Below are 26,188 nucleotides of genomic sequence, written 5' to 3'. Positions count from 1 at the left end.
TATTGCCATTCTTTTCTAATAACGTGGATCTTCAGGCACCAAAGCCATGTGGATGAATATAGCTGACGTGGTATCAGTAAGATCATCTTGTGTGACACCTGCCCTTTTGTTTACATTGGATAGGTTATTAAAACGTTTCAGCATGTAAATTCTCATGGATTTCTTTTGACAGGATTTGTTGTGAAAGTTCCTTTCTCCCCCAAATAAAAATGTGCTTACAGTGGTAACAACAGGTAAAAGAATGTAAAGATAGTTTCAGCCAAGTGTTAATCTATAAAGTTAAGCAGACCAGCATAAGATTTGCTTAATGGGTTGGCCTGTATGCATGTGTTGAATTTTAAAATCTAAGAAAGATTATTGCATTAAATTTGCAGGGACTGCCCAATTTTTGTTGTATTAGTATTTTATTTGAATTGTTTAATGAGTTGGGAAGTTGTTTTTGATTTTTGTTTTTTGTCATTGTTGTTTTCTGAGACAAGAGTCTCACCCTGTCGCCCAGGCTGGAGTGCAGTGGCCTGATTTTGCCTCACTGCAGCCTCCACCTTCCGGGTTCAAGCGATTCTCCTTCCTCAGCCTCCCAGGTACTTGGGACTACAGGCATCCACCATGATGCCCGGCTAATTTTTGTATTTTTAGTAGAGACAGGGTTTCACCATGTTGGCCAGGCTGCTCTTGAACTCCTGACCTCAGGTGATCCACCCACCTCAACCTCCCGAAGTGCTGGGATTACAGGCGTGAGCCACCATACCCGGCCTAGAAATGTTTTTTAGTGGCAGTTAATTTCTAACTTGCAAACAATTTTAGGGATCTAGAGTTTTTTAGAAATTGGCGTTCTATCAAGGAACCTAGTGGTATGCAGAATGTTTCTCATCTAAGTGATTAATTACAAATGCTTTTCTGAGAAAGACCTATTTGTTGATCCAAGGCTTAACGAACACTCAGCTTATAATTTTTTTGCTCCTTAAAACATAATAAACATTGTCCAGAGTTTAGAATGACATTTGGACCACATTCAACCAAGAGAAACTTAATGAAAATATTATGCAAAATACCTACTTAAAATGTGATTCTGTGGAATTGGCAGTTGAGGGTAGTGTTATATAGGCAAGCTGTAGTTCTTGCCTAGAACAGGCAAGTTCTCAGTTCATCAATTTGATGAGTCCTTTAGCATTGTGTTTGGAAGATGTTTGGAAATAACACAACTCAAGCAACCTGCTTTTTTGTAAGAGTAACGACTTTTCCTTCACAGTTGCTCTTTGATTGTTGCCATCTAATGGAGGACTATCATCGGGCTCTTTTTCTTTAATTGGAGCAGAGATAAAACTTTAAACATATTCCTGTGTAACATTTCGAAAAATAAAGGATACTAAAGTGTATACTGCCTTACTTAAAGAGAGGTGATAAAAGTTAGCATGGGCCATGCAGACTTTGAATTTTTGATTCGTATGATTTGGGGTAAGTTTTACTGCATTTCTCTTACTGTTTCCACATCTTCAAAATGGGAATAATACTATCTATCTCTAGGATGTTTTGGGAAGATTGTTGAATTAACACACCCCTGTGGTGGTGGTAAATAGCAAATACACTGCTTTACCTTTTGTACCTCTGATATCACTTTATTGTGGTTTGATTTATAAATTTTGGATTAAATTTAAGAGAACTTTAGAAAGCTGAAAATTTTTATTTGGTATTTGACAACTTGTTATTTTATAAGCCCTGTGCTATTACAAAAATCAATGTAAAAGCCCTGCTATTCAGTCTGGAGAGGGAAATAGACGTGCACAAATAATACAAGTCAAAGAGGGAAAAGTACTGCAAATTCATTGAACATGGAAAAGCTGGTCTTTAGCCGTTTTTAAAAAGGGGCTGATAAAATATAGTCCCCCTGTGTAGTTTATCCATAATACATAGTGTGCACATACAAGCTAAAAAGCCCTATGAAAAATGAGGCGTTTTAACTACCACAACCACCACCAACAAAAAGCATTGTGAGGGAAATAATGGTAAATTGGACCTTGGTTTGTGAGAAACTTCAGCCCAGGCCTAGATCCTGGGGGAGGGGAGAAGAGGAAAGCCTTCAGTGTCAATAATTTTTAAGTTTATACCTAAGTTCTTTTTGATACTTGTTAGTGTTTCACTTTTTTTTTTTTTTTTTTTGAGACGTAGTCTTACTCTGTTGCTGAGGCTGGAGTGCAGTGGCGTGATCTTGGCTCACTGCAAGCTCCACCTCCCAGGTTCACGCCATTCTCCTGCCTCAGCTTCCCAAGTAGCTGGAACTACAGGCGCCCGCCACCACATCTGGCCAATTTTTTTGTATTTTTACTAGAGACAGGATTTCACTGTGTTAGCCAGGATGATCTTGATCTCCTCACCTCATGATCCGCCTACCTTGGCCTCCCAAAGTGCTGGGATTGCAGGCATGAGCCACTGCACCCAGCCTAGTATTTCACTTTGAATCTTTAGGAGCAACATTTCAAAATTTGTTTTCAGATGTTCAGATGTTCTTTTTTTTTCTTTTTGAGATGGAGTTTTCACTCTTGTTGCCCAGTCTAGAGTACAATGGTGTGATCTTGGCTCACCACAGCCTCCGCCTCCTGGGTCAAGCGATTCTCCTGCCTCAGCCTCCCAAGTAGCTGGGATTACAGGCATGCACCACCACACCCAGCTAATTTTTGTATTTTTAGTAGAGACAGGGTTTCTGCATGTTGGTAAGGCTGGTCTTGAACTCCTGACATCAGATGATCCACCTCAGCCTTCCAAAGCGGGATTACAGGTGTGAGCCACCACACCCAACCTCAGATGTTCTTAAAACGCTGATTCCTTCTAGGATTATTTTGCTAGCATTCATGATTTGGAGGGAGACAGTTCTCTGAACCTGATTTAATTTAGCAGGGTTTTTTTTTTTTGAGACGGAGTCTCGCTCAGTCGCCCAGACTGGAGTGCAGTGGCACAATCTCGGCTCACTGCAAGCTCCACCTCCCGGGTTCATGCTATTCTCTCCTGCCTCAGCCTCCCAAGAAGCTGGGACTACAGGCGCCCGCCACCATGCCCGGCTAATTTTTTGTATTTTTAGTAGAGACGGGGTTTCACCGTGTTAGCCAGGATGATCTCGATCTCCTGAACTCGTGATCCGCCCGCCTCGGCCTCCCAAAGTGCTGGGATTACAGGCGTGAGCCATGGCGCCTGGCCAGTTAAGCAGTTTTTATTCCTGCTTCTTGCTAGCCCTTTCACCCAGTTGATTTAAAAAAAAAAAAAAAAAAAAGTTTTAGAACAGTCCGGGCTTTCTATCAGCATTGTTTAGTGCAGGTATCTTTTGTTTTGGGGTGAATATCAGGGAGCAGCTACTCTCTTACAGGAATTAATTGAATAATAAAGTTTTAGACTGGCTTTAACAGTTCTTAAACATCAGGGATAATATACTTTTGGTTTGCCAGATTTCTTGTTGATTAAAAATGCAGATTTGCCATCTATTAATGGAAAATGCGTTAAGTGATTGGGCACAAGCCTGCTTATAGATGACCTTATTCATAGAACATAAGTTCACAGTCTAAAATCTTATTCTGTTAGGCCACATTGCATAGAAAGGTAAGAATTTCAAGTCAAAATGTCTACAAAGACTTACTTTATTAACACCTCCTAATCATTAGCATTTTTGGTGGAGCACTTTTCTAATTGGTTGGTTGAAAGCAAGTGAGGAAATTACAAATCAAAGAATGGAAGCCACTCTGGCCACAAGGGGGAGTAAGAGATTAATTTCCAAATCTCTGGGCCCGTAATGTGTGACAGATTACTGGCTTCTTGCATGATTTCTTTTTAAAATTTTAAGAGATCTAGCAATTATACAAGGCCTAGTGGCTCTACAGAATAAAAATTATAGGAAAATTATCTCTGCACAAGAGAATTGTACAAGACTAGAAATTTGAACTACACTATGCTGAAGAGTTGGAATTAAATTTCCTGTTAATGAGGATGTTATTAAAATGACATTTGTGGGGTATTTTTGTGAGTTTTTAAATTGAATGATACAAACTGGGAGTTTTATATTTATAGATTTGTAGAATGTGTTTAAATATGCAAAAAATTCATAGACTTACTGAATTTAGGGTTTGAAGGGACATCTGATCTAGCCTTTTCATTTTAACAGATCAAGACACTGCAGCTCAGGGGTTCATGAGGTCATACAGTAAGCATTAATATTTGTAGTCCCTTAATATAGTATCACCTTATTGTAGATTGAAACATAACATTTAATCCGCCATCAAGATACTTGGTCTGTAGGGGAGGATGAGGAGTTGTCAGAGTAACAAAATTAATGACTTTAATTTCATTAAAAACAGTGGAGTGTTCTTGTTGTTTGAGATGGAGTTTGACTCTTGTTGCGCAGGCTGGAGTGCAAAGGCACAATCTTGGCTCACTGCCTCCCGGGTTTAAAGGATTCTCCTGCCTCAGCTTCCTGGGATTATAGGCATGTGCCACCACACCCAGCTAATTTTGTATTTTTAGTAGAGATGGGGTTTCTCCATGTTGGTCGGGCTGGTCTCGAACTCTGGACATCAGATCATCTGACTTCAGATCATCCGCCCGCCTTGGCCTCCCAGAGTGCTGGGATTACCGGTGTGAGTCACTGCACCCGGCCGATTTTTGTTTTAGACTATATTTAGGGTGCTGTACTTACTGAGAATCACTTTTGAGGGCTCTTGTGTCTCAGTTACTTGCTACCTCAACCTTTTAACTTTTGATGTCTGTATGCTTTGTATGAAAGCAGGCATGTCTATGTCCTAATGTCTCTCTCTTTGTTTGTTGTTTTGGAAGACAGCCATGACAGTACAATCTGAAACAGAGGAATGGGTTATGGAGGCTTGATGGATCTTTCTCCCACTCACATATTTGGTGAGATCATGTCAAAGTTAGCCCAGCTGTGTTCGCAAATTTCAGTTCATAAATGTCTCATTAGAGGTTGATTGTTTTGCTTTGATATTCTGGGGGTATTTGCTATTTGCTAACGACACTTAATGTCTAATTACCTTTGTGCAAATTAAATTTAATATTAGGACCAGTAGGTCAAATACTCTTTTAAGACTAGATGAGAACTTTCTCTCCACCCCACATATTTTTCTTTACAAATGTATCATTGTTTTTGTACTACTACTCTCCTAAATACAAAAGTAGTATCAGCCACATAAGGAAATTTGAAAAAAAAAAAAAAAGAGCGTAAAAAGGGTATCTTTCAGAAATAAAGACAATTAAAAGGGACTTCTTTAAAATGTATTAACTTTTAATTTTGAAATAATTTCAGATTTAGAAAGAGGTTGGAAAAATATGAAGAGTTTTTCATATATTTTGCCAGATTGTCCAGATGTTACTAATTACAGTATATTAAAATCAGGAAATTGATAAAAATAAATGATAAACTATTATGTAACCTGTAGATCTTAATTAAATTTAGCAAATTGTTGTATTGTAATTTGCTATTTTTGCTCCAGAATTCCATCCAGAATCACACTTTGCATTTTGCTTACATGTCTCCTTACTCTCCTTTAACGTGGATCAGTCTTTTTTTAGTCTTTGCCGCTAATGATTTTGGCACTTGATTTTCAAGAGTACTGGCTGGTTATTTTGTAGAATGTCTCTCAGTTTCAGTTTGGTGATTCTTTTTTTTGTTTTTTTTGTTTGTTTGTTTTTTTGAGATGGAGTCTCACTCTGTCCCCCAGGCTGGACTGTAGTGGCGCGCTATCCCAGCTCACTTTGCAACCTCTGCCTCTCAGATTCAAGCGATTCACCTGCCTCAGCCTCCCCAGTAGCTGGAATTACAGGCACCCGCCACCATGCCCAGCTAATTTTTGTATTTTTAGTAGAGACAGGGTTTCACCATGTTGGCCCGGCCAGACTGATCTCAAACTCCTGAACTCAAGTGATCTGGCCGCCTTAACCTCCCAAGGAGTGAGCCACTGTGCCCAGCCTGTCTGGTGATTTTTCATGATTAAATTTAGGTTGCGAGTTTTTGGTGAGAATCCCTTGAAGTGATACAGTGTCCTCCTCAGTGCATTATATTAGGAGGCGCATGGTGGTGTCCTATTAATTAACCAGTTATATTTAGATAGTGCATTATGCTGTTAGGACTTCTGAAGACACACCCCGTGGTGCAAAATACCCATTGAATTTTTTTTTAAGATATATGCCTTACGATTATTATTACTTTGATTATTATTACTTTGTCAAAGGTTAAAAACTAAATTATTTTGCCCAAGTGCTTTTTAAATAAGCTGTGTCTATTTATACTGAATAGGTTGCTTCTTCAAAGGGGAAAATATGATCCCAGCTCCATAACTTGTAATTTTCTTTGGAATATATTTTCATTAGTTGGCTTCTTGTGTTCTAGTTGGCAAGCCCAAATCGCAGCACATAGCACGGTGGTTTGAGTGTATAGTGGCAGGGTGGCTATTCTTCAGGGCTGAGGTAAATGTACAAATACTTCATGATTGAGTTCTTGTTCATAATTTTGGCGGTTGGTCTAAGGACCCTTAGTGTATAAATTCTCTGATTCCCTTTTAAGAAAAAAAAGTGATCTTGAATTTAAAGAAATGTAAGGGATAGTGGTGGGGTGGGAAATTCATTATGTTAGAGAAGATTTCCTGGCTTTGGAGGGGAGATTTTGAAATTAATGCTGTAGTGAAATAAGAAGATTAAGGTGAGGAGGAGGAGGCTGGTCACAGTTTTGTATTTGAAATGCCTGTCATGCCTTTTAGTTAGCAGAATTAGTACCAGAATCTAGGACCCTTGGCCTTTTAACAAGTTTACTCTGCCTTGCAGCCTCACACTCTCTTCCAGCTCTCTCTGCAGGATTTTTCTTAGGTTCTTCTTTGTTCATTACATAGACACCTGGAGCTTATCCATTAGGAGGTGCTTAGCCTGACCCTATGCTGCTGTTTCTGAAAATATGTGTATAGTTCAGCACTCACTTGTTATTTTTAAATGAGCCATTTCTTAGGTTTTCAGAAAAGTAGAACATTATTTTATGTCTTACAGCAGAATATTTATTATCAAATGTAGTGTCAACCTCAATAATTTCTGTCAGGTTTCGTCTTAACTATTTAGGAATTTGGTAAGGTAATACACTCTTGATGATGAAGACTTTCTGAAAAATAGTTTTTAGGATGCTGAGCTATTAAAATATCCTCCAAGATAGTTTTAAACTTTGTTTTATTTAAATGATGAAGCTATTAAAGTTATGCATATATTATTCAGTCAGGGAATTTAATATTTTTGAGTGCTTAAAATGTGTAGAACATGCCTTTAATAGAGCCTCTAAGTAGGTTAAGAGTATGTGTGTGTGTGAAAAGTTAAAGGTGCAGTTGTTTGTTTTATTTGAGATGGAGTCTCACTCATTGCAGTGCAGTGGTGTGATCTCGGCTCACTGCAGCCTCCACCTCCTGGGTCTGTTCAAGCAATTCTTTTGCCTCCGTCTCTGGAGTAGCTGGGATTACAGTTGTGTGCCACTACACCCAACTTATTTTTGTATTTTTTTTTTTTTTTCAGTAGAGACGGGGTGTCACCCAGGCTGGTAATCTTTATTTTAAATTGTACTTGCTCCACATAAGAATTTAGGTGGTAAGAGCATAGCATGTAGAGGGAAAAAATAAAACTGCTATAATCATCATGCCTTCTTGGAGGTAATCTCTGTTAGTCCTTTGTGTATCCTGGGAATTTATGCACAAAGCAAACAATTCTGTCCTTGAAGAATAAGGATCATAGATCATATACTTAGTTTTGTAAATTGTACCCCCCCACACACTTTGATGTATATCTTATGATTCATATTGACAGGTACCTCCTTACTCTTTATTTATTTAATTTTTTTTGGAGACAGAGTCTTGCCCTATTGCCCATGCTGGAGTGCAAATGGCGCAACCTCCTCCTCCTGGGTTCAAGAGATTCTCCTGTCTCAGCCTCCCGAGTAGCTGGGATTACAGGTGCCTGCCACCACACCCAGCTTAATTTTTTGTATTTTTAGTAGAGATGGGGTTTCGCCATGTTAGCCAGGCTGGTCTCGAACTCCTGACCTTAGGTGATCCACCCACCTCGGCCTCCCAAAGTATTGGGATTACAGGCGTGAGCCACCGTAGCCAGCCCGTACCTCCCTCTTAATGTCTGTGTAGTATTCTGTTATTTGGGTATGTAGCAACTTACTTAGCCAGACCCCCCTTTTTTTTAAAGGAAAAAAAAAAAGATAGAGTCTCCCTCTGTCACTCAGGCTGGAGTGCAGTGGTTCACTCACTGCAGTCGTGACATCCTGTGCTCAAGTGATCCTCCCACCTCAGCCTTTGGAGTAGCTAGGAGTGCAAGTGCACACTACACTAGGCTAAGTTTTTTTTTTGAGACAGAGTCTCGCTTTGTTGGCCAGACTGGAGTGCTTTGGCATAATCTCGGCTCATTGCAACTTCCGCCTCCTGGGTTCAAGTAATTCTCCTGCCTCAAGCCTCCCAAGTAGCTGGGATTACAGGCATGCACCACCATGCCCAGCTAACTTTTTGTGTTTTTAGTAGAGATGGTGTTTCACCATGATGGCCAAGCTGGTTTTGAACTCCTGACCTCAAGTGCTTATCCACCTCGGCCTCTCAAAGTGCTGGGATTACAGGCGTTACCTGTAGGCGTCTGGCCACACTAGGCTAAGTTTTAGAATTATTTTTGGTAGAGACGGGGTCTTGCTATATTGCTAGGCTGGTCACTAACTCCTGGCCTCCAGCAATCCTCCCAGCTCAGCCTTCCAAAGTGATTGTGGTTAAAGATACAAGCCACCACACCTGGCTGTTAGTCCTTTCTTGACAGAAATTAGGATATTTCCCTTTTTTCTCTTCAGTTAAAAAGCTCTACACTGCACACTATCTGTATAGACAATGTAGATGAAGCTGAATAGCTTTGAAGAATCAGCTTTAGGGAGAACGTAGCATTAGAGCTAGGTATGGAATGGTATTTAGCACAGATTCTTCTCTTTATTTTTCCAGCTTTATTGAGGTACGATTGGCAAAAAACAAATGTTTAAGTAAAGTGTACAACATAGCAGAGGTTACTTTAAATCAACAGTTGTTAAAGTGATATGCCAACCACTGGGAGTCCTCTGGGGAGGTGTCAAGTCACGACTATTTTCTTTCTTCTTTTTTTTTTTTTTTTTTTTTTTTGAGACAGAGTCTCGCTCTGTTACCCAGGCTGGAGTGCAGTGGCACAGTCTCGGCTCACTGCAACATCCACCTCCCAGGTTCAAGCGATTTTTCTGCCTCAGCCTCCTGAGTAGCTGGGATTATAGGCGCACACCACTATGCTCAGCTAATTTTTGTGTTTTTAGTAGAGACGGGCTTTCACCATCTTGGCCAGGCTGGTCTTGAGCTCCTGACCTCGTGATCCACCCTCCTTGGCCTCCCAAAGTGCTGGGGTTACACCGCGCCCAGCCAGGTCACAACTATTTTCATAGCAAATACTGTTATTACTGATTCTTATCACTTTGGTTGTACCATTTAGCACTGGTGCAAACACAAGGGTAGCTCAAACTTACTGGTTCCTTATCACTAATCAAGGCAGTGGTACTATACTGTACTAGTGATTATTGTATTTCTTTACCATTATGCACTCACTGTTTCTTATAAAAACAAAAAGAACTGGTTTTTCTTAATGTCCTTGAATCTGAAACATTATTTTATTAATAGCTCTTAAATAGACATCTTTCAGTGAGGCAAAATGGGAAGTCCAATGGTTGTCTCTAAGAAAAACACTTATAGTAATTTGAATTGTGAGATAAACTAGCTGCTTTTCTTTTTTTCATGGAACACTTTTTTCTTGAAAGAACTGCAGGCAGATAAGCTGTGGGTATTCAGACTTAGGTATTCGACAAACATCTTAAATGAATTGAGCCTCTCTCTTTAAGGGAAAATGATATTTTTGACAAAGATAAAATTGAAGCTTTGGAGCAAAAATGAAAACTTTGGAAAATAATTACCACCACCATGATCTTAGTTTTCTACTTTTCTATGGCTATAAAGGGGTCTTGAGACAAACTTTTAAGCCATAAATTTGAAGTATTGTTACCATTCAGGGTTTTTTCCTAGAAAATGTACCTATTTATAGAGATTTGTACCATATATGTACCATGGTTGGGAGAAATAAGGTAATATTAAATATTAGGAAATTATTTCACATAAGAGGGAGTCCCAGCTAAGGTGGCTTCTGGGTGGGTGAGTGGGTTGGTTAAGATGAGTTACTGCAGTACAAACAGTACTTGAAGTCTAATGTGGTTCATACTAGACTCTTAACTTCCAAAAAGATGGCAGCATTTCTTTGTTGCTTACTATTTGCCAGACTCTGCTAAATGCTTATTATATGCTAATTCATTTAATCCTTACAACAACCTTGTGCATTATGTCTACTACTAATATTCACCTTTACAAATGAGAATCTGAGACCCAGGAAGATTTCAGAGTTTTGTCAAGGTGATGAAGTTTGAATTTAGGCAGTAAGCAGACTGTCTCCATAGGGTGTGTTCGTAACAAGTCTGTTGTTTAAAAGGAGAAACCAAGTACTAAAGGAAATGTTTTCTTTTTCTCTTTTGTTCTTTGATATGTCTTAATCCTGTGTTTTTAAATGAAAACTTTTTTGCATCTTACTTCACCATTTTTCCTAGTTATACAAATTTTAGATTACCAAAGCTAAAATGATGTACTTAAGAGTACAAGAGCACTAAAGCAGATTTTTGAATGTCAGAATCTCCATACTTTATTTTCACGTAACTGAGCAACCAGTGAGTAGAGTGCCTACTCTTGGTTGGGAGGTGTGAATGGTGCCTTCCTGTCTGTACGTTCATTTAGACCTCATAATAGCCTTTTGATGTGGATTTTCATATCGGTGAGAAAATAAAGATTAGCTGTTGTGTAAATTCTCAAAATTAATGGGTTATGGTGGAATTTCAAGTCTGCCTGGTTTTAGAGTTTATATGATTTGCATAACATCAAGCTGTTCTTCTAACAATTGTTGAATGCCAAAAAGGTTAAAGTCTTGCCACCAGCTCAGGCAGCAGTTTTGGTGGTTTAGGGGTAATCATACTGAAAGACCAGTGAGAAAGGCATATCACTAGAGATGGATTCTCAGTTCATTAACTTTTCACTAGGAATATTTGACCACAGGCAGGAGTGAGTGTTTTTAAAATTCGTATTAGTAGGGGCAGGTTGAGTCTATCCTAAGAAGGGATCAGAACTAGACCACCTGTCAATTTATGTGGTCTAGTTCAATTTATGTGGTCAATTTATGTGGTTCCTTTATTTTAATAGACTTAAAGACAAAACAGTGTGAATGGAGACTTTGGTTGGATTAAGGCATCTGTTGGAAACTGGCTTGGGAGGAAAAATGTTATTTGAACCCCATTTCTTGGAAGTGTTTTCACAATCTAAGAGGTTAATTGTACTATGGTACAATAGAGAGAAAAATCTCTTTCATTTCTAAAATCTCAAATTTACCTGTTGGTTAGGTTAAGGATTAGTGTCCTCTCTTCAGAGCCCATGTCACATATTTAACTCTGGATTAGGAGCCATTTACCAGAGTATTATATACCAGCTTCTTGTGGCATTTTGCTGCTGAGTAAATGATTTCTTATCCCACTTAATATTATTAGGGTGACTGCTGTATAAATGCATTAACTCTAATTCAGCAAATTAATGTTGGGTATTTTTTAAAATGTTGGCCATGATATCTTTAAAAGACAGGGGCTGTCATGAAAAAACATTTAAAAGTTAATAGGAGCCGGGAAAGCTATGTTGGGGCCACTGCATTCCAGCCTGTGTGACAGAGCAAGACCTCATCTCTAAATAAAAATTTTTAAAAAGTTAATGGGAGGGAAAAAAGTAAAACTATACACATTTTGAAGTAAACTGAGGAAATACTGTGGATTTCTAAATGAGATTATATTTCAGGAAGATTCAACAGATTAACATTTAGCCTTGATTTAGTGCTTGAGTGTAGAATGTTTGACCTGAAGACTCTTTAGATTTGGTTTAAAAACAATGTACTGTGATAATTGAAAAATTTTATAAGTTGAATACCTTCAGTCAACTTAGCCCTTGTTTTACAAAAGTTGACCGGGCACGGTGGCTCACACCTGTAATCCCAGCACTTTGGGAGGCTGAGGCAGGTGGATCATGAGGTCAGGAGTTCAAGACTAACGCGGGTGAAACCCTGTCTACTAAAAATACAAAAATTAGCTAGGTGTGGTGGCGTGTGACTGTAGTCCCAGCTACTCGGGAGACTGAGACAGAAGAATCACTTGAACCTGGAAAATGGAGGTTGCAGTGAGCCAAGATCACACCACTGAACTCCAGCCTGGGTGACAGAGCGAGACTTCGTTCTAAATACAGTTGAAATTGTGACACTTCGTATACTTCCTTGTATTATGGTGTGCCCACTCCCTCCCCTCTTCACTTCAGACCTTATTTCAGTCATGATTGCTTTCATTGTACTATTGTAGGTGAACGAAATTTAGGAGGTTTATTTCTGTGTTGAGCAGGATATTCTCTGAAGTTACTGCATACTTTGAAAGTAGCTATCAGCCCTTTCCTCCCATCCATTCTCTAGCCATGTTTTTTTTCTGCTTTGTTGTAACTGCTGCTTTCTGATATGTGCTGCTTCCTTTTTCTTTCATTCTTTTATCCTACATTTGGTTTTATCTTCTGGCTTCCAAATCTGGAAAACTTGGATTTGTTATTCTTTGGTCAGTTTGACAAAGCAACATACTTAATTGCCTCTTTTATATTACCATTAACCTAATTCTGTGAACTCTGTCTTCCCTTAGAATTGAAAAAGACTACGTGTACAAAAATCCAGTTAGTAGAAATAAGTTCTAGTATTTGATAGTACAACAGGGAAATTATAGTTAACATTTATTTCCTCTACCAGAGTAGCTAGAAAAATTGCAGTGCTCCTAACACAAATAAAAGATCAATGTTTGAGACCGGGTGCAGTGGCTTTACACCTGTATTCCCAGCACTTTGGGAGGCTGAGGCGGGTTCAGAAGTCGAACCTGACGTCAGAAGTTCGAGACCAGCCTGGCCAACATGGCAAAACCCCATCGGTACTAAAAATACAAAAGTTAGCCGGGTGTGGTGGCACATGCCTGTAATCCCAGCTACTCAGGAGGCCGAGGCAGGAGAAACGCTTGAACTTGGGAGGCGGAGGTTGCAGGGAGTTGACATTATGCCACTGCACCTCAGCCTGGGCACCAGAGCGAGACTGTGTCTCAAAAAAAAAAAAAAAAAAAATCAGTGTTTGAGGTGATGGATATCCCAGTTACTCTGATTTTATCATTATATATTGTATGCATGTATCAATATCACATGTACCCCCAAAATATGTACAACTACTATGTCAATTAAAATTTTTTTAAAAGAAACATGACATTTATGAATCCCCTCTACAAAATACCCAAGTTATCCTCTTTAGTTTCTTGTTATACCTTTATGTGAAAAGAGGGCATTCACTGAGCAGGTGACCTGTTCCAGTACTGGATCACTCATAAGTTTTCTCATACTGAACAGAAATCTTCCCTCTTGCTAAATTTAATTGATCTTGTCTCTTGGAGCCATTCATGTCCTATTCTTTCCATTATCCTGACAGTTTCTAGTACACTCGCCATAACTTTGATTCCTGATTGTGGAATCATATCATCCCGTTGAGGCTGAGAATATGTTCCTTTTTTTTTTCCTTTGGAGTTTCACTCTTGTTGCCCAGACTGGAGTGCAATGGTGCGATCTCGGCTCACTACAGCCTCCACCTCCTGGGTTCAAGTGATTGTCCTGCCTCAGCCTTCTGAGTACTTGGGATTACAGGCATGTACCACCACGCCTGGCTAATTTTTTGTATTTTTGGTAGAGACGGGGTTTTACTGTGTTGGCCAGGCTAGTCTTGAACTCCTGACCTCAGGTGATCCACCCGTCTCGGCCTGCCAAAGAGCTGGGATTACAGGCGTGAGCCACCGCGCCTGGCAGAAAATGTTCTTTTATAGTTAGCTTTTTTTGAGCTACAGTGTTAGCCCCTTTAAATTTAATCTTTAATCCAGTCTTGCTTGGTTTTTAGTTTTTAAATCTTAATTAGCTTATATCATTGGACGATTTATTAGAAGTACGCCATTTATGCGTTTCTCAACTCCTTTTTTTTGAGACGGAGTCTCACTCTGTCGCCCAGACTGGAGTGCAGTGGCACAATCTTGGCTCACTGCAAGCTCCTCTTCCCGGGTTCACGCTATTCTCCTGCCTCAGCCTGCCAAGAAGCTGGGACTACAGGTGCCCGCCACCATGCCCGGCTAATTTTTTATATTTTTAGTAGAGACGGGGTTTCACCGTGTTAGCAAGGATGGCCTGGATCTCCTGACCTCGTGATCCACCCACCTTGGCCTCCCAAAGTGTTGGGATTATAGGTGTGAGCCACCGTGCCCAGCCACCTTTCTCAGCTCTTATGGTCAGCATCTCACCAGAAACACTTGCCACTTGTTTGGTTCTTTTGGTCTATCATTGGGCCAATAAGCAGCCTGACTGCTGTTTACCCAACTCTCCTGTTACTTGTGGGTTCTAACAAATAGCTTTCAAGTTGTTTTATGGTTAATTCGGTGTTCAACTTTGGAGAAAGAAGTGCTTAACTGCCATTTTAATTCCCAGGGAACTACTTAAAGTAGTTCAGCATATTACCCCAGTGTAAAATAAAACATGTAGGGATTCCAAAGTTACTACCTACAAAAGACAGATTACTCATTTTAGTAGCATTTATCAACACCTTTCCTTAAAAACTTAAGTTTTTAGTATAGCTTTAAAATTTTACATCTTCAGTGATTGGTTCACTCTTAAGTAACTGCACGTGTTTATGGCCTTCATCTCTACATACATAGAGGGGGTTAAAGTTACTGAAAAGTGAAGGACGTGATTAGGCAGTATTGCTTTTTTTGAGACAGTCTCACTGTCACCCTGTCCTAGAGTACAGTGGTACAATTCAGTTATAAATCACTGCAGCCTCAAACTCCTGGACTCAGACGATCCTCCCGTCTCAGCTCCCCAGTAGCTGGGACTATAGGAGTGTGCCACCACACCTGGTTAACTTTTAAATTTTTTTGTAGAGGCAGGATCTTATGTTCACTGGGGTGGTCTCAAACTCCTGGTCTCAAGAAGTGATCCTCCCACCTCAGCCTCCCAAAGTGTTGGGATTACAGGAGTGAGCTACCGTGCCCTGCAATAATTGTTTTAAAGTGTATTGTACTGGAAGGAATGATAGCCTTGCTTCTACAGCTAGATTATGAAGTACCAGAATATTGTGCTTCCAGCTTCCAGCTTCTAGCATAGTGTCTGGTGTTATTGTGATAATAGAAATAAACATTTGAGTGCTTACTCCTAAGTGCTTACCTGTATTTTTTCTCAACAATCTTAGAGGTCTCTGCCTTACAGTTGAGATAACTGAATCATTGAGATTAAGTAGTTCACAGTGTTGAGTGCTGTAATTCAAATCCAGACTCACCCCAGAGCCACTATGTTTATACCATCTCCCATAGTTGAATGAATAATACAATTTGTATAACAATGAAACTTTTGAAAACCCTGGTCATTTGTTTCTTAAAATACTGTTTTTAAGTGGAAAGACTCACCTGACTATTTTAAATGCAAGTCTTTTCCAGTGTTCGAGGCAGATCTAGCAACCATAGGTGGTAAAAAGCATTGTATACAAAGGACAAAACACTTTTGCAGCTAAGGGAACTTTGAATATGAAAGTATGAATGTGGTGTAATACAGAGGCTGCTGTCCTAACCAAAATGTTCTTCTGATTTCAGGCCAGTAGTTTTATTTTTATTTTTTATTTATTTTGAGATGGAATCTTGCTCTGTCATCCAGGCTGCAGTGCAGTGGTGCAACCTTGGCTCACTGCAACCTCTACCCCTCAGGCTCAAGCAGTTCTCCTGGCTCAGCCTCCCAAGTAGCTGGGATTACAGGTGCCCTGGCTAATTTTTGTATTTTTAGTAGAGACAGGGTTTCACCATACTGATGAGGCTCACCTCAAGTGATCCTGCCACCCTAGCCTCCCAAAGTGCTGGGATTATTGGCATGAGCCACTGCGCCCGGCCTCAGGCCAGTATTTTTAAGTATCAGTTAATAATTGTAGGAAACATCATTTCAGGTTGACTTTTCTCACCTTTAACCTTTCTTACAGCACAGTGCAATCTGGCCCTACTGCCACTTCATCTGGGTTATCTAGCTTGAGTTGTAAAAAAAAAAAAAAATGGGGGAAGAAGTTGGGTTAAAACTGTTCACCTACCCACTATTGGAACATAACGGGTAAACACAAAGTTAGAGTTACTATTTAAAAGCATTTTTCAAATTTATATTTTGCATATAAATAGGTGCTATGTATACTCATACTTTGTTTTGTAAGAATGGATTTATTTGGAATTTAGCTCAACTAAAATTGACTTCACCTTGATTCCCAGAGTGTACTTGAACTTTAAAGGAAGCAGGGTAGTGAGAATGGGTGGTTGGGGTTTTTTTTTTGTTTGTTTTAATGTTTACCTAATTCTACTACTAGAATTATTTTTCTCCCCCTTAACTGAAAATTTAAAAACTACACATTTATTGTCTTCCCATCCCCAACACAATGATTAATTTTTTTTGCTTTAAAATCAATTACAGAGTGTAATGTTTAAAATCCTGATCAAATGACTCAGACTGTAGTAATAGTTTTAGATAGAATTTTATAGGATGATGATTTAATTTTATCTGTTGTCTGGGATGATCTGTAATCATGTATCTTACTAGCCGAAAATGACGTCAATGAGATTATTAAAGGTCTGCTCTTTAAGATCTGTAAGTCTCCTACCACTGTCTTTTTAAATTTTTTTTTATTTTTATTTATTTATTTTTTGAGACGGAGTCTCACTCTGTCGCCCAGGCTGGAGTGCAGTGGCGCGATCTTGGCTCACTGCAAGCTCCGCCTCCCAGGTTCACGCCATTCTCCTGCCTCAGTCTCCCGAGTAGCTGGGACTACACAGGCTCCTGCCACCAAAAATACAGGTTTTTGTATTTTTTAGTAGAGACGGGGTTTCACCGCGTTAGCCAGGATGGTCTCAATCTCCTGACCGTGATCTGCCTGCCTCGGGCTCCCAAAGTGCTGGGATTACAGGCATGAGCCACCGTGCCTGGCCCCTACCACTGTCTTAATTTAGGAAAAATGAAACTTCTGTTTTGAACAGTTTTTTTAATCTGTTGTGAGGTTTGCTTGAATTGTGTTCTTATAAATGAAGTTTATTTTGTTCCTCTCTCTCTGGCATGGACTCCTTAAGTGTCTTACATTATTGGTTTCTGCTTTAGTCATTTCTTCAGAGTCCCAAAAGGTTAATCCTGTATGTTCTATTTTCATGTCATGAACACATGAAACTTCAGATGGAAAGCTTGCCAGCTCATTAGAAAATGTTCCTAAATATGAACGGTCATGCTTCACATTCATTGAAATCAGCATGTAAATAGATGACATTGTCAGGGACTGATACTCACTTGTGTTGTCCTCAAGTAATAAACTGAACACTAACTTCAAACTTAAAGTATTGCTGCCCAAAGCATTCTGCTTTAAACCACAAATTCATGTGCCGGCTGCATTCACAATTGTATTGATAGTGACTGGGTGTTAAAGTTGTATAACTTAAGGCTATAGTTTGTCCTTTAAAAAATGCAAGTTCTTTCAGTTTTGTAAATATTTTATTCTCACTATGTCTGTTTCTTTTCTTCTTAAGTCTCTTTTGGAAAAGTTCTTGATCCCCAATGCTTCACAAGCAGAGAGCAAAGTCTTCTATTTGAAAATGAAAGGAGATTACTATCGTTACTTGGCTGAGGTTGCCGCTGGTGACGACAAGAAAGGTATGCTGTTTTTAAACCTGTTGGTTGAACGTGTATAAGATAACATAGTGAGGAAGAGTCTCTGAAGCGTAAATAATTCCTTGCTTTTAATTGCTTAGAGTGCCGAATAAGAAGTAACAGTGCTTTTTTTGTGTTCTGAGAATATATATCTACTGCCTAATACTGGTATTCTAATATATATGCTTACTGAACAGCCAATTTTGTGCACAGGGATGTTTTTTCAAGATTTTAAGAAAAGTGACCAGCCTGAGCAACATCTCTCTACAAAAAATGTTTTGAAAATTAGCTGGGCATGGTGGTGCAAGTGCAAGCCTTTGTTCCCCGCTAATCTAGAGGCCGAAGTGGGAGGATCACTTGGGTCTGGGAGATCAAGGCTGCAGTGAGCCCTGATTGTGCCACTGCACTCTACCCTGGGTGACAGACCCAGACCCTGTCTCAAGAAAAAAGAAATAGTGGTCACAGAGGAGCAGTGCAAACTAGTTAATTTTTAAAAAATATAACAGTAATGAGATTATAAAGTTGTTTTATCTTGACATTGACCAATGACTAGTGTGTACCAGGAGAAAACTCGCTTTAAAAAAAAATTAAAGGGCCTTGTTCAATTAACCAGTATTAAGCTGTTACAGGTTAGTATTTCAAAGGATACCTGAGATATTAAAGGTTTGGTTTGAGGGGTGAAGACACAATGCACACTTTATCTCAGTACATTTTGGTGTGTCTTATCCAGGGATTGTGGATCAGTCACAACAAGCATACCAAGAAGCTTTTGAAATCAGCAAAAAGGAAATGCAACCAACACATCCTATCAGACTGGGTCTGGCCCTTAACTTCTCTGTGTTCTATTATGAGATTCTGAACTCCCCAGAGAAAGCCTGCTCTCTTGCAAAGACAGTATGTATTTTACCTGTTAAATAGAAATTTAGCAGTCTTTTTACTTGAGCACTGAAATCTAATGTACTATTTTTAAATCATAGGCTTTTGATGAAGCCATTGCTGAACTTGATACATTAAGTGAAGAGTCATACAAAGACAGCACGCTAATAATGCAATTACTGAGAGACAACTTGACAGTAAGTATATAACAGCATCATTTGTGATGAATGTGGTTGAAGAGGTTATGTTTTACTCTGAGGAATATTTTTTTTTATTAAGTACATCTTTTAAAAATTGTTTCTCAACACAATTCATAGGCTCTCATAAGTAGCTACTGTTAAAATCGTATGAAAGAAAACTACAGAAACTGAAATATTAGACTAAGAACTAAAAAATTATACACATTGATGTTACCTGTGTTACTAAAATTTGAATGTTAGTATCAAAAGTGTACTGAGGCTCTACATGTTTTAGTTCCTTTAAGAATGATTTTTTTGCCCATCAAGTTGCCTCTGTATTTGTAAAGATAATGGTAGGGAATAAATAACTTGAGTTATAAAATCTCAGGTGTCTACAGAATCCAAGTGGAAGTCTATTTTGCCTAGCTGCTTCTTTTAAATGACTTAATATGAAAGGTCGTGATTGTCCTTGGGATACTGCAGATGTATGAAAAGAAACAGTGTCACTATCACACTAGAAACATCAACAGTAATTCCCTAATAATGTTTGACTATCTAAATAATACTTGAATTCCAATTGTCTCTCTTTAAGTTATTTGAATTGGGATTCAAATTCAGCCCACAGTGCAGTTGATTTGTATGTCTTGTTTCTTAGGTCTTCTCATTCAGATAAATATTAGATTTGAAATTTTGAGGCTTAGGTGAAAAAATTATCAAGCATTTGCTGTGTTGTGTCAGGTTAAAGAGGTAGGAATTGCAGATGATAATCTAGTATTACTGTTTTTTTGTTAGACTTTTAGGGCCATTTCTCTTGGGGATTATATAACCTCATTTTATACATTTCTCTTCCAACTTTATTCTAGTCCACTGCCATTTTCTATGAACTAGTTATATATTCTAGTGCTGAAAATCTTGAGTTTTTTGAATAGCATTGTATACTTGTTTATTAAACCTAAAATTACTTTATTAGCGTAATTTGGAGCTACCTATAAACTTTTCTGATACTTGAGTCAAGATAATAAGCTATAGTAAAGAATGAATGAATCTTTATATCAAACGTTAAGAAGCACTTTGTTAACTAACTTTGGTATTAAGGATTTTTCTTTTCTAGTTTTTCTTTTCTAGTTGAAGTGATGACATTTTTCAAGTGATGACCTGAGACCTAGATACTGTGTTTTGTTCTCATCACTTTTTGAAAGGCCCTGATCTACTATCTGCTTCCAACTAAATTTTGCTATCAGTATAGCATGAAGAGCATATATTGCAATAAGAAAACCAGGGTTGGCCGGGTGTGGTGGCTCACGCCTGTAATCCCAGCACTTTGGGAGGCCGAGACAGGCGGATCACGAGGTTAGGGGTTCAAGAATAGCCTGGCCAAGATGATGAAACCCCATCTCTACTAAAAATACAAAAATTAGCTAGGCATGGTGGCGGGTGCCTGTAATCCTAGTTACTCGGGAGTCTGAGGAAGAGGACTGCTTGAACCCGGGAGGCGGAGGTGCAGTGAGCTGAGATCATGCCACCACACTCCAGCCTGGGCAAAAGAGCGAGACTCCCTCAAAAAGAAAACCAGGGTTTTGATTCTAATTCTGTCATTACTTATATGTCTTCTCTGAGCCTTATTAGTGTTAGCTGTCACCATTATAGGTTGATAAGACCATTTATCTGTCAAGAAAAGAAATTATCCCAAAACTTAGCATTTCAGTCTGAATTTGGTTGACCAAGACTGTCAACACATTACTCTAGAAAAAGAGAAATATTTTGTATCAAATTTGCATGTTTATACAGAAAATTCAAAAATCCTTGAAAGTTGGAACAGGAAGAGAGACATTAGAAACAATTTCATCTTGCATTTACAAAACCCCTTGATTAACAGGAGGAACACACAGTTTCCAAGAGGTCATTTGGCTATCTGTGTGACCTTGAAGTAGTAGTCTCTTTTCCAGGCCAGAGATATATTTGCTTAGTAGATAAATGAAGCTAATGGATGATTTGGGGAATATAAAAATAATAATTAGGTGGATTTTTCCCCTTCCCCTCAGTATTCATGTGTAAGTTATATAAAATTTAAGATTGTCTTGAATCCTTTTGTAATTACCTCTGAAAATCCCTAGAGAGTGGTTAAGACTTAAACGTTTTTAACATCGGAGCAGTTGGCATAAATAGAGTTCATAACCCTACCACCTATGGGACAACTTTCATTTTTACCTCTTAAAAGATTTGGTTCTGGTTTTTGTCCAGCATTTGTTTTGAATCATACGATAGGTTAGTGCAAAAGTAATTGAGGGTTTTGCCATTTAACGTAATGGCAAGAGCCACAATTACTTTTGCACCAACCTAATAAATATACAAAGGTTTGTTTTTCTAAGCTTGAAGTGTTAGAAAAGCTAGATTTGTAGTTTAGCTCAGAGTTGAGGCTGGTCCTTGAATTTCATGGACTATAGGATTCTGTTTGGAGTGTGAGTCATTCTAAGATCTACCAGGGGAGAGTAGTCAACCCTAGCTCCTTCAGCATGGGCCAAATTAGATGCTTCTGGTATAGTTGGACTTACCTTGGATGTCCATCTTTCATATTGGGGCTCTTTAGGTTCTGACACCTATTGATGCTTAGTTTTTAAAAAATAATTTAGGGGCCGGGCGCGGTGGCTCACGCCTGTAATCCCACCACTTTGGGAGGCCGAGGCGGGTGGATCACAAGGTCAGATCAAGGCCATCCTGGCCAACATGGTGAAACCCTCTCTCCCCTAAAAATACAAAAATTAGCTGGGCATGGTGGCACACACCTGTAGTCCCAGCTACTCAGGAGGCTGAGGCAGGAGAATCACTTGAACCTGGGAGGTGACGGGTTCATTTCCAGCCTGGTGACAGAGCAAGACTCCATCTCAAAAAAAAAAAAAAAAAAAAGATTTCTTCTACTTTCTCTTCACCTTCTATGGATACCCAAAACTCTTCCTGTATCTGAAGATTATTTGAAGGCAACTCTGTGGTATACTTACCCTGGTTATACAGTGGTTACGGAGAAAGTAAATTTGTGTATTGAGATGTTTTTGTATCTTGAAGCTAAGTGATGCTGCTATTTTTTTAAGAATGCTTTCCAACTAAAACATTTGGGTATCTTGGCAACATACATACATATATGAAAACTTTGCCCCCCCACCCCACCCCCCCAATCCCACTGAAACTTGCTGAAAAATCTTTCCTTCTTTTACCAGTTGTGGACATCGGATACCCAAGGAGACGAAGCTGAAGCAGGAGAAGGAGGGGAAAATTAACCGGCCTTCCAACTTTTGTCTGCCTCATTCTAAAATTTACACAGTAGACCATTTGTCATCCATGCTGTCCCACAAATAGTTTTTTGTTTACGATTTATGACAGGTTTATGTTACTTCTATTTGAATTTCTATATTTCCCATGTGGTTTTTATGTTTAATATTAGGGGAGTAGAGCCAGTTAACATTTAGGGAGTTATCTGTTTTCATCTTGAGGTGGCCAATATGGGGATGTGGAATTTTTATACAAGTTATAAATGTTTGGCATAGTACTTTTGGTACATTGTGGCTTCACAAGGGCCAGTGTAAAACCGCTTCCATGTCTAAGCGAAGAAAACTGCCTACATATTGGTTTGTCCTGGTGGGGAATAAAAGGGATCATTGGTTCCAGTCACAGGTGTAGTAATTGTGGGTACTTTAAGGTCTGGAGCACTTGGAAGGCTGTAGTAGAAACATACCCCATGGACACCACAGGTTAAACCATGTGTATCTGTGGAATACTCCAGTCTCAACGTGCACATCTTTGACTACAGCTGCGGAAGTGTTCCTTTAGACAAAGTTGTGACCCATTTTACTCTGGATAAGGGCAGAAACGGTTCACATTCCATTATTTGTAAAGTTACCTGCTGTTAGCTTTCATTATTTTTGCTACACTCATTTTATTTGTATTTAAATGTTTTAGGCAACCTAAGAACAAATGTAAAAGTAAAGATGCAGTAAAAATGAATTGCTTGGTATTCATTACTTCATGTATATCAAGCACAGCAGTAAAACAAAAACCCATGTATTTAACTTTTTTTTAGGTTTTTTGCTTTCGTGATTTTTTTTTTTTTTTTTTTGATACTTGCCTAACATGCATGTGCTGTAAAAATAGTTAACAGGGAAATAACTTGAGATGATGGCTAGCTTTGTTTAATGTCTTATGAAATTTTCATGAACAATCCAAGCATAATTGTTAAGAACACGTGTATTAAATTCATGTAAGTGGAATAAAAGTTTTATGAATGGATTTTTCAACTACTTTCTCTACAGCTTTTCATGTAAATTAGTCTTTTGGTTCTGAAACTTCTCTAAAGGAAATTGTACATTTTTTGAAATTTATTCCTTATTCCCTCTTGGCAGCTAATGGGCTTTTACCAAGTTTAAACACGAAATTTATCATAACAAAAATACTAATATAACTGCTGTTTCCATGTCCCATGATCCCCTCTCTTCCTCTCCACCCTGAAAAAAATGAGTTCCTATTTTTTCTGAGAGAAGGGGAGATTGATTGGAATTCCATTTAAAATTTTGGTATATGGCATTTTCTAACTTAGGAAGCCACAATGTTCTTGGCCCATCATGACACTGGGTAGCATTAACTAAGTTTTGTGCTTCCAAATCACTTGGTTTTAAAGAATTTCTTGATACTCTTACAGCCTGCCTTCGATTTTGATCCTTTATTCTATTTGTCAGGTGCACAAGATTACCTTCCTTTTTTAGCCTTCTGTCTTGTCACCAACCATTCCTACTTGGTGGCCATGTACTTGGGAAAAGGCCGCATGATCTTTCTGGCTCCACTCAATGTCTAAGGCACCCTGCTTCCTTTGCTTGCACCCCACAGACTATTTCCCTCATCCTATTTACTGCAGCAAATCTCTCCTTAGTTGATGAGATTGTGTTTATCTCCCTTTAAAACCCTACCTATCCTGAATGGTCTGTCATTGTCTGCCTTTAAAATCCTTCCTCTTTTCTTCTTCCTCTCTTCTCTAAATAATGATGGGGCTAAGTTATACCCAAAGCTCACTTTAACAAAATATTTCCTCAGTACTTTGCAGAAAACACCAAACAAAAATGCCATTTTAAAAGAGGTGTATTTTTTCTTTTAGAATGTAAGCTCCTCAAGAGCAGGGACAATGTTTTCTGTATGTTCTATTGTGCCTAGTACACTGTAAATGCTCAATAAATATTGATGATGGGAGGCAGTGAGTCTTGATGATAAGGGTGAGAAACTGAAATCCTAAACACTGTTTTGTTGCTTGTTTTATTATGACCTCAGATTAAATTGGGAAATATTGGCCCTTTTGAATAATTGTCCCAAAAATTACATTCAAATAAAAGTGCAATGGAGACCTTGGGGTCTTTATTTCCAAGAGAAAAGATACCTTCTGCATCTAGGGCAACAATCCTTTTCCCTCACAGCTCTTTACCTCACTCACTGATTTCTCCTGACCCCCAAGCCAAGGAGGTAAAATAATCATACATGTATTTTAAGTCATATTTTATAGCTAAGGGATGTCAAGCTAGACTGAAGAGAGTTTTTTTTTTTGTTTGTTTTGTTTTTTTTTTTTTTTTTTTTGAGACAGTCTGGCTCTGTCACCCAGGCTTGAGTGAAGTGGTGCAATCTCGGCTCGGTGCAACCTCCGCCTCCTGGGTTCAAGTGATTCTCCTGCCTCAGCCTCCTGAGTAGCTGGGCATACAGGTGCCCACCACTGTACCCGGCTAATTTTTGTGTTTTTAGTAGAGATGGGGTTTCACCATGTTGTCCCAGCTGGTCTTGATTTCCCAGCTTCAGGCAATCGGCCCGCCTCAACCTCCCAAAGTGCTGGGATTACAGGAATAAGATACCGTGCCCAGCAGAGATGCGCTATTACTCAAGTAAATAAAACCTGAAACTTGGCACATTTGCCTATTTAATGTGCATCAGTCATCTGAACTAGGTTGATTTTGGAATAATGAAAACACTTCATTAGTATTAACTAATGTTTTCTACATAGTAGCTCCCAATAGATTAAGGAAAATTTCCAACCCAAGATTTTTTGTCTCGGAATTTGAATAATGTGTTTGTAACTATCGCCTTGATTGTCCCAAATCCAGGCTTTATGTCTGCTTTTGTCAATTTAACATCCTAGTGCCAGGAAACTGGAAAATCCAAGGATTTTTTTTGTGTGTAAAGTATTGAAATTTGTTTAAAACAGAGTCTCAACTCTTGCTTAGGCTGGGGTGCAGTGGCGCGATCTCGGCTCACTGCAACCTTCGCCTTCCAGGCTCAAGTGATTCTCCTGCCTCAGCCTCACAGGTAGCTGGGACTACAGGCGTGTGCCACCACGCCTGGCTAATTATTTGTATTTCTAGTAGAGACAGGGTTTCACCGTGTTGACCATGATGGTCTTGATCTCCCGACCTTATGATCTGCCCACCTTGGCCTCCCAAAGTGGTGGGATTACAGGCGTGAGCCACAGCACCCAGCCTGGTATGTTTTTTTTAAATTGGCCACTTGAGAGTTGTCCTTCAGAAAGTGGAGCAGCAGTGTGATTATTAAAAACGATGGGCTTTCCTGCAGCTCTGGCTTACGGTCTTTGTTTTTCCAGTTAACAGCTGTTACTTCATGCTGTTAAAGTCATAGAGGATGGGGGGAGTAAGAGAGTATGTCCAGTGGCTTAATTTTAGGGCTCAATTTGTTCTGTTTTTCCTGCAAAATAGTCACCAGTCTTGTCATGCTTCAATGCATATTTTAAAATAAGTCAAAGCCAATTTGGAAGCTGCTATCTTAGATAATTTGTAGTCAGACTTCAAATGGAGAGTGAAACTTTGAGTGACTTTGAAAACTATCTGGTGCTCTATGCTCAGTGACGGTCTTACACATTCCTCTAGGGGAAAGGTCAAGAGAGAAATTTGGCTTTATTGTATTCTGTCATGTACCATATAGGAAATACTATGGTAGAACTGAAATACGTACAGTATTAATGTGGTGGCTGAGACTGGCACTTGGAAAATAGACTTGGATTCTTTGCTAAGTGTGAAACTAATTAAATACTTTTATGTGACTTGTAGCAGTCACAATCTCCTCGATTGATTATAGCTCCTTTTCAAAGTGGAGAGACCTGAATATAGATTTTAACAGGATGTCCAACCTTGCCAGACAAGCAAGCATACATGTCTCTGGGATGTAGAAGCAGTTACAAGTTAATAT

At 39.0% G+C, this 26,188-nt stretch overlaps 1 protein-coding gene across 5 annotated transcripts in view; it reads left to right on the top strand.

Moving 5' to 3' along the window:
• Positions 1-24,347, top strand: part of YWHAZ (tyrosine 3-monooxygenase/tryptophan 5-monooxygenase activation protein zeta) — a 35,074-nt gene extending 10,727 nt beyond the window's left edge. For all 5 annotated transcript variants that reach the window (XM_008001232.3, XM_073018259.1, XM_073018258.1 and 2 more), the window contains exons 3-6: positions 17,792-17,915; positions 18,643-18,806; positions 18,890-18,985; positions 22,180-24,347. In XM_008001232.3, coding sequence (XP_007999423.2) covers positions 17,792-17,915; positions 18,643-18,806; positions 18,890-18,985; positions 22,180-22,239 — 444 coding nt within the window. In that variant the 3' untranslated portion in view covers positions 22,240-24,347. The remainder of the gene's footprint in view (positions 1-17,791; positions 17,916-18,642; positions 18,807-18,889; positions 18,986-22,179) is intronic.
• The last annotated feature ends 1,841 nt before the right edge of the window (positions 24,348-26,188 follow it).

This window comes from Chlorocebus sabaeus, chromosome 8, assembly GCF_047675955.1.
Source record: "Chlorocebus sabaeus isolate Y175 chromosome 8, mChlSab1.0.hap1, whole genome shotgun sequence".
Lineage (NCBI taxonomy): Eukaryota > Metazoa > Chordata > Mammalia > Primates > Cercopithecidae > Chlorocebus > Chlorocebus sabaeus.
This window is presented reverse-complemented; position numbering and strand designations above follow the sequence as displayed.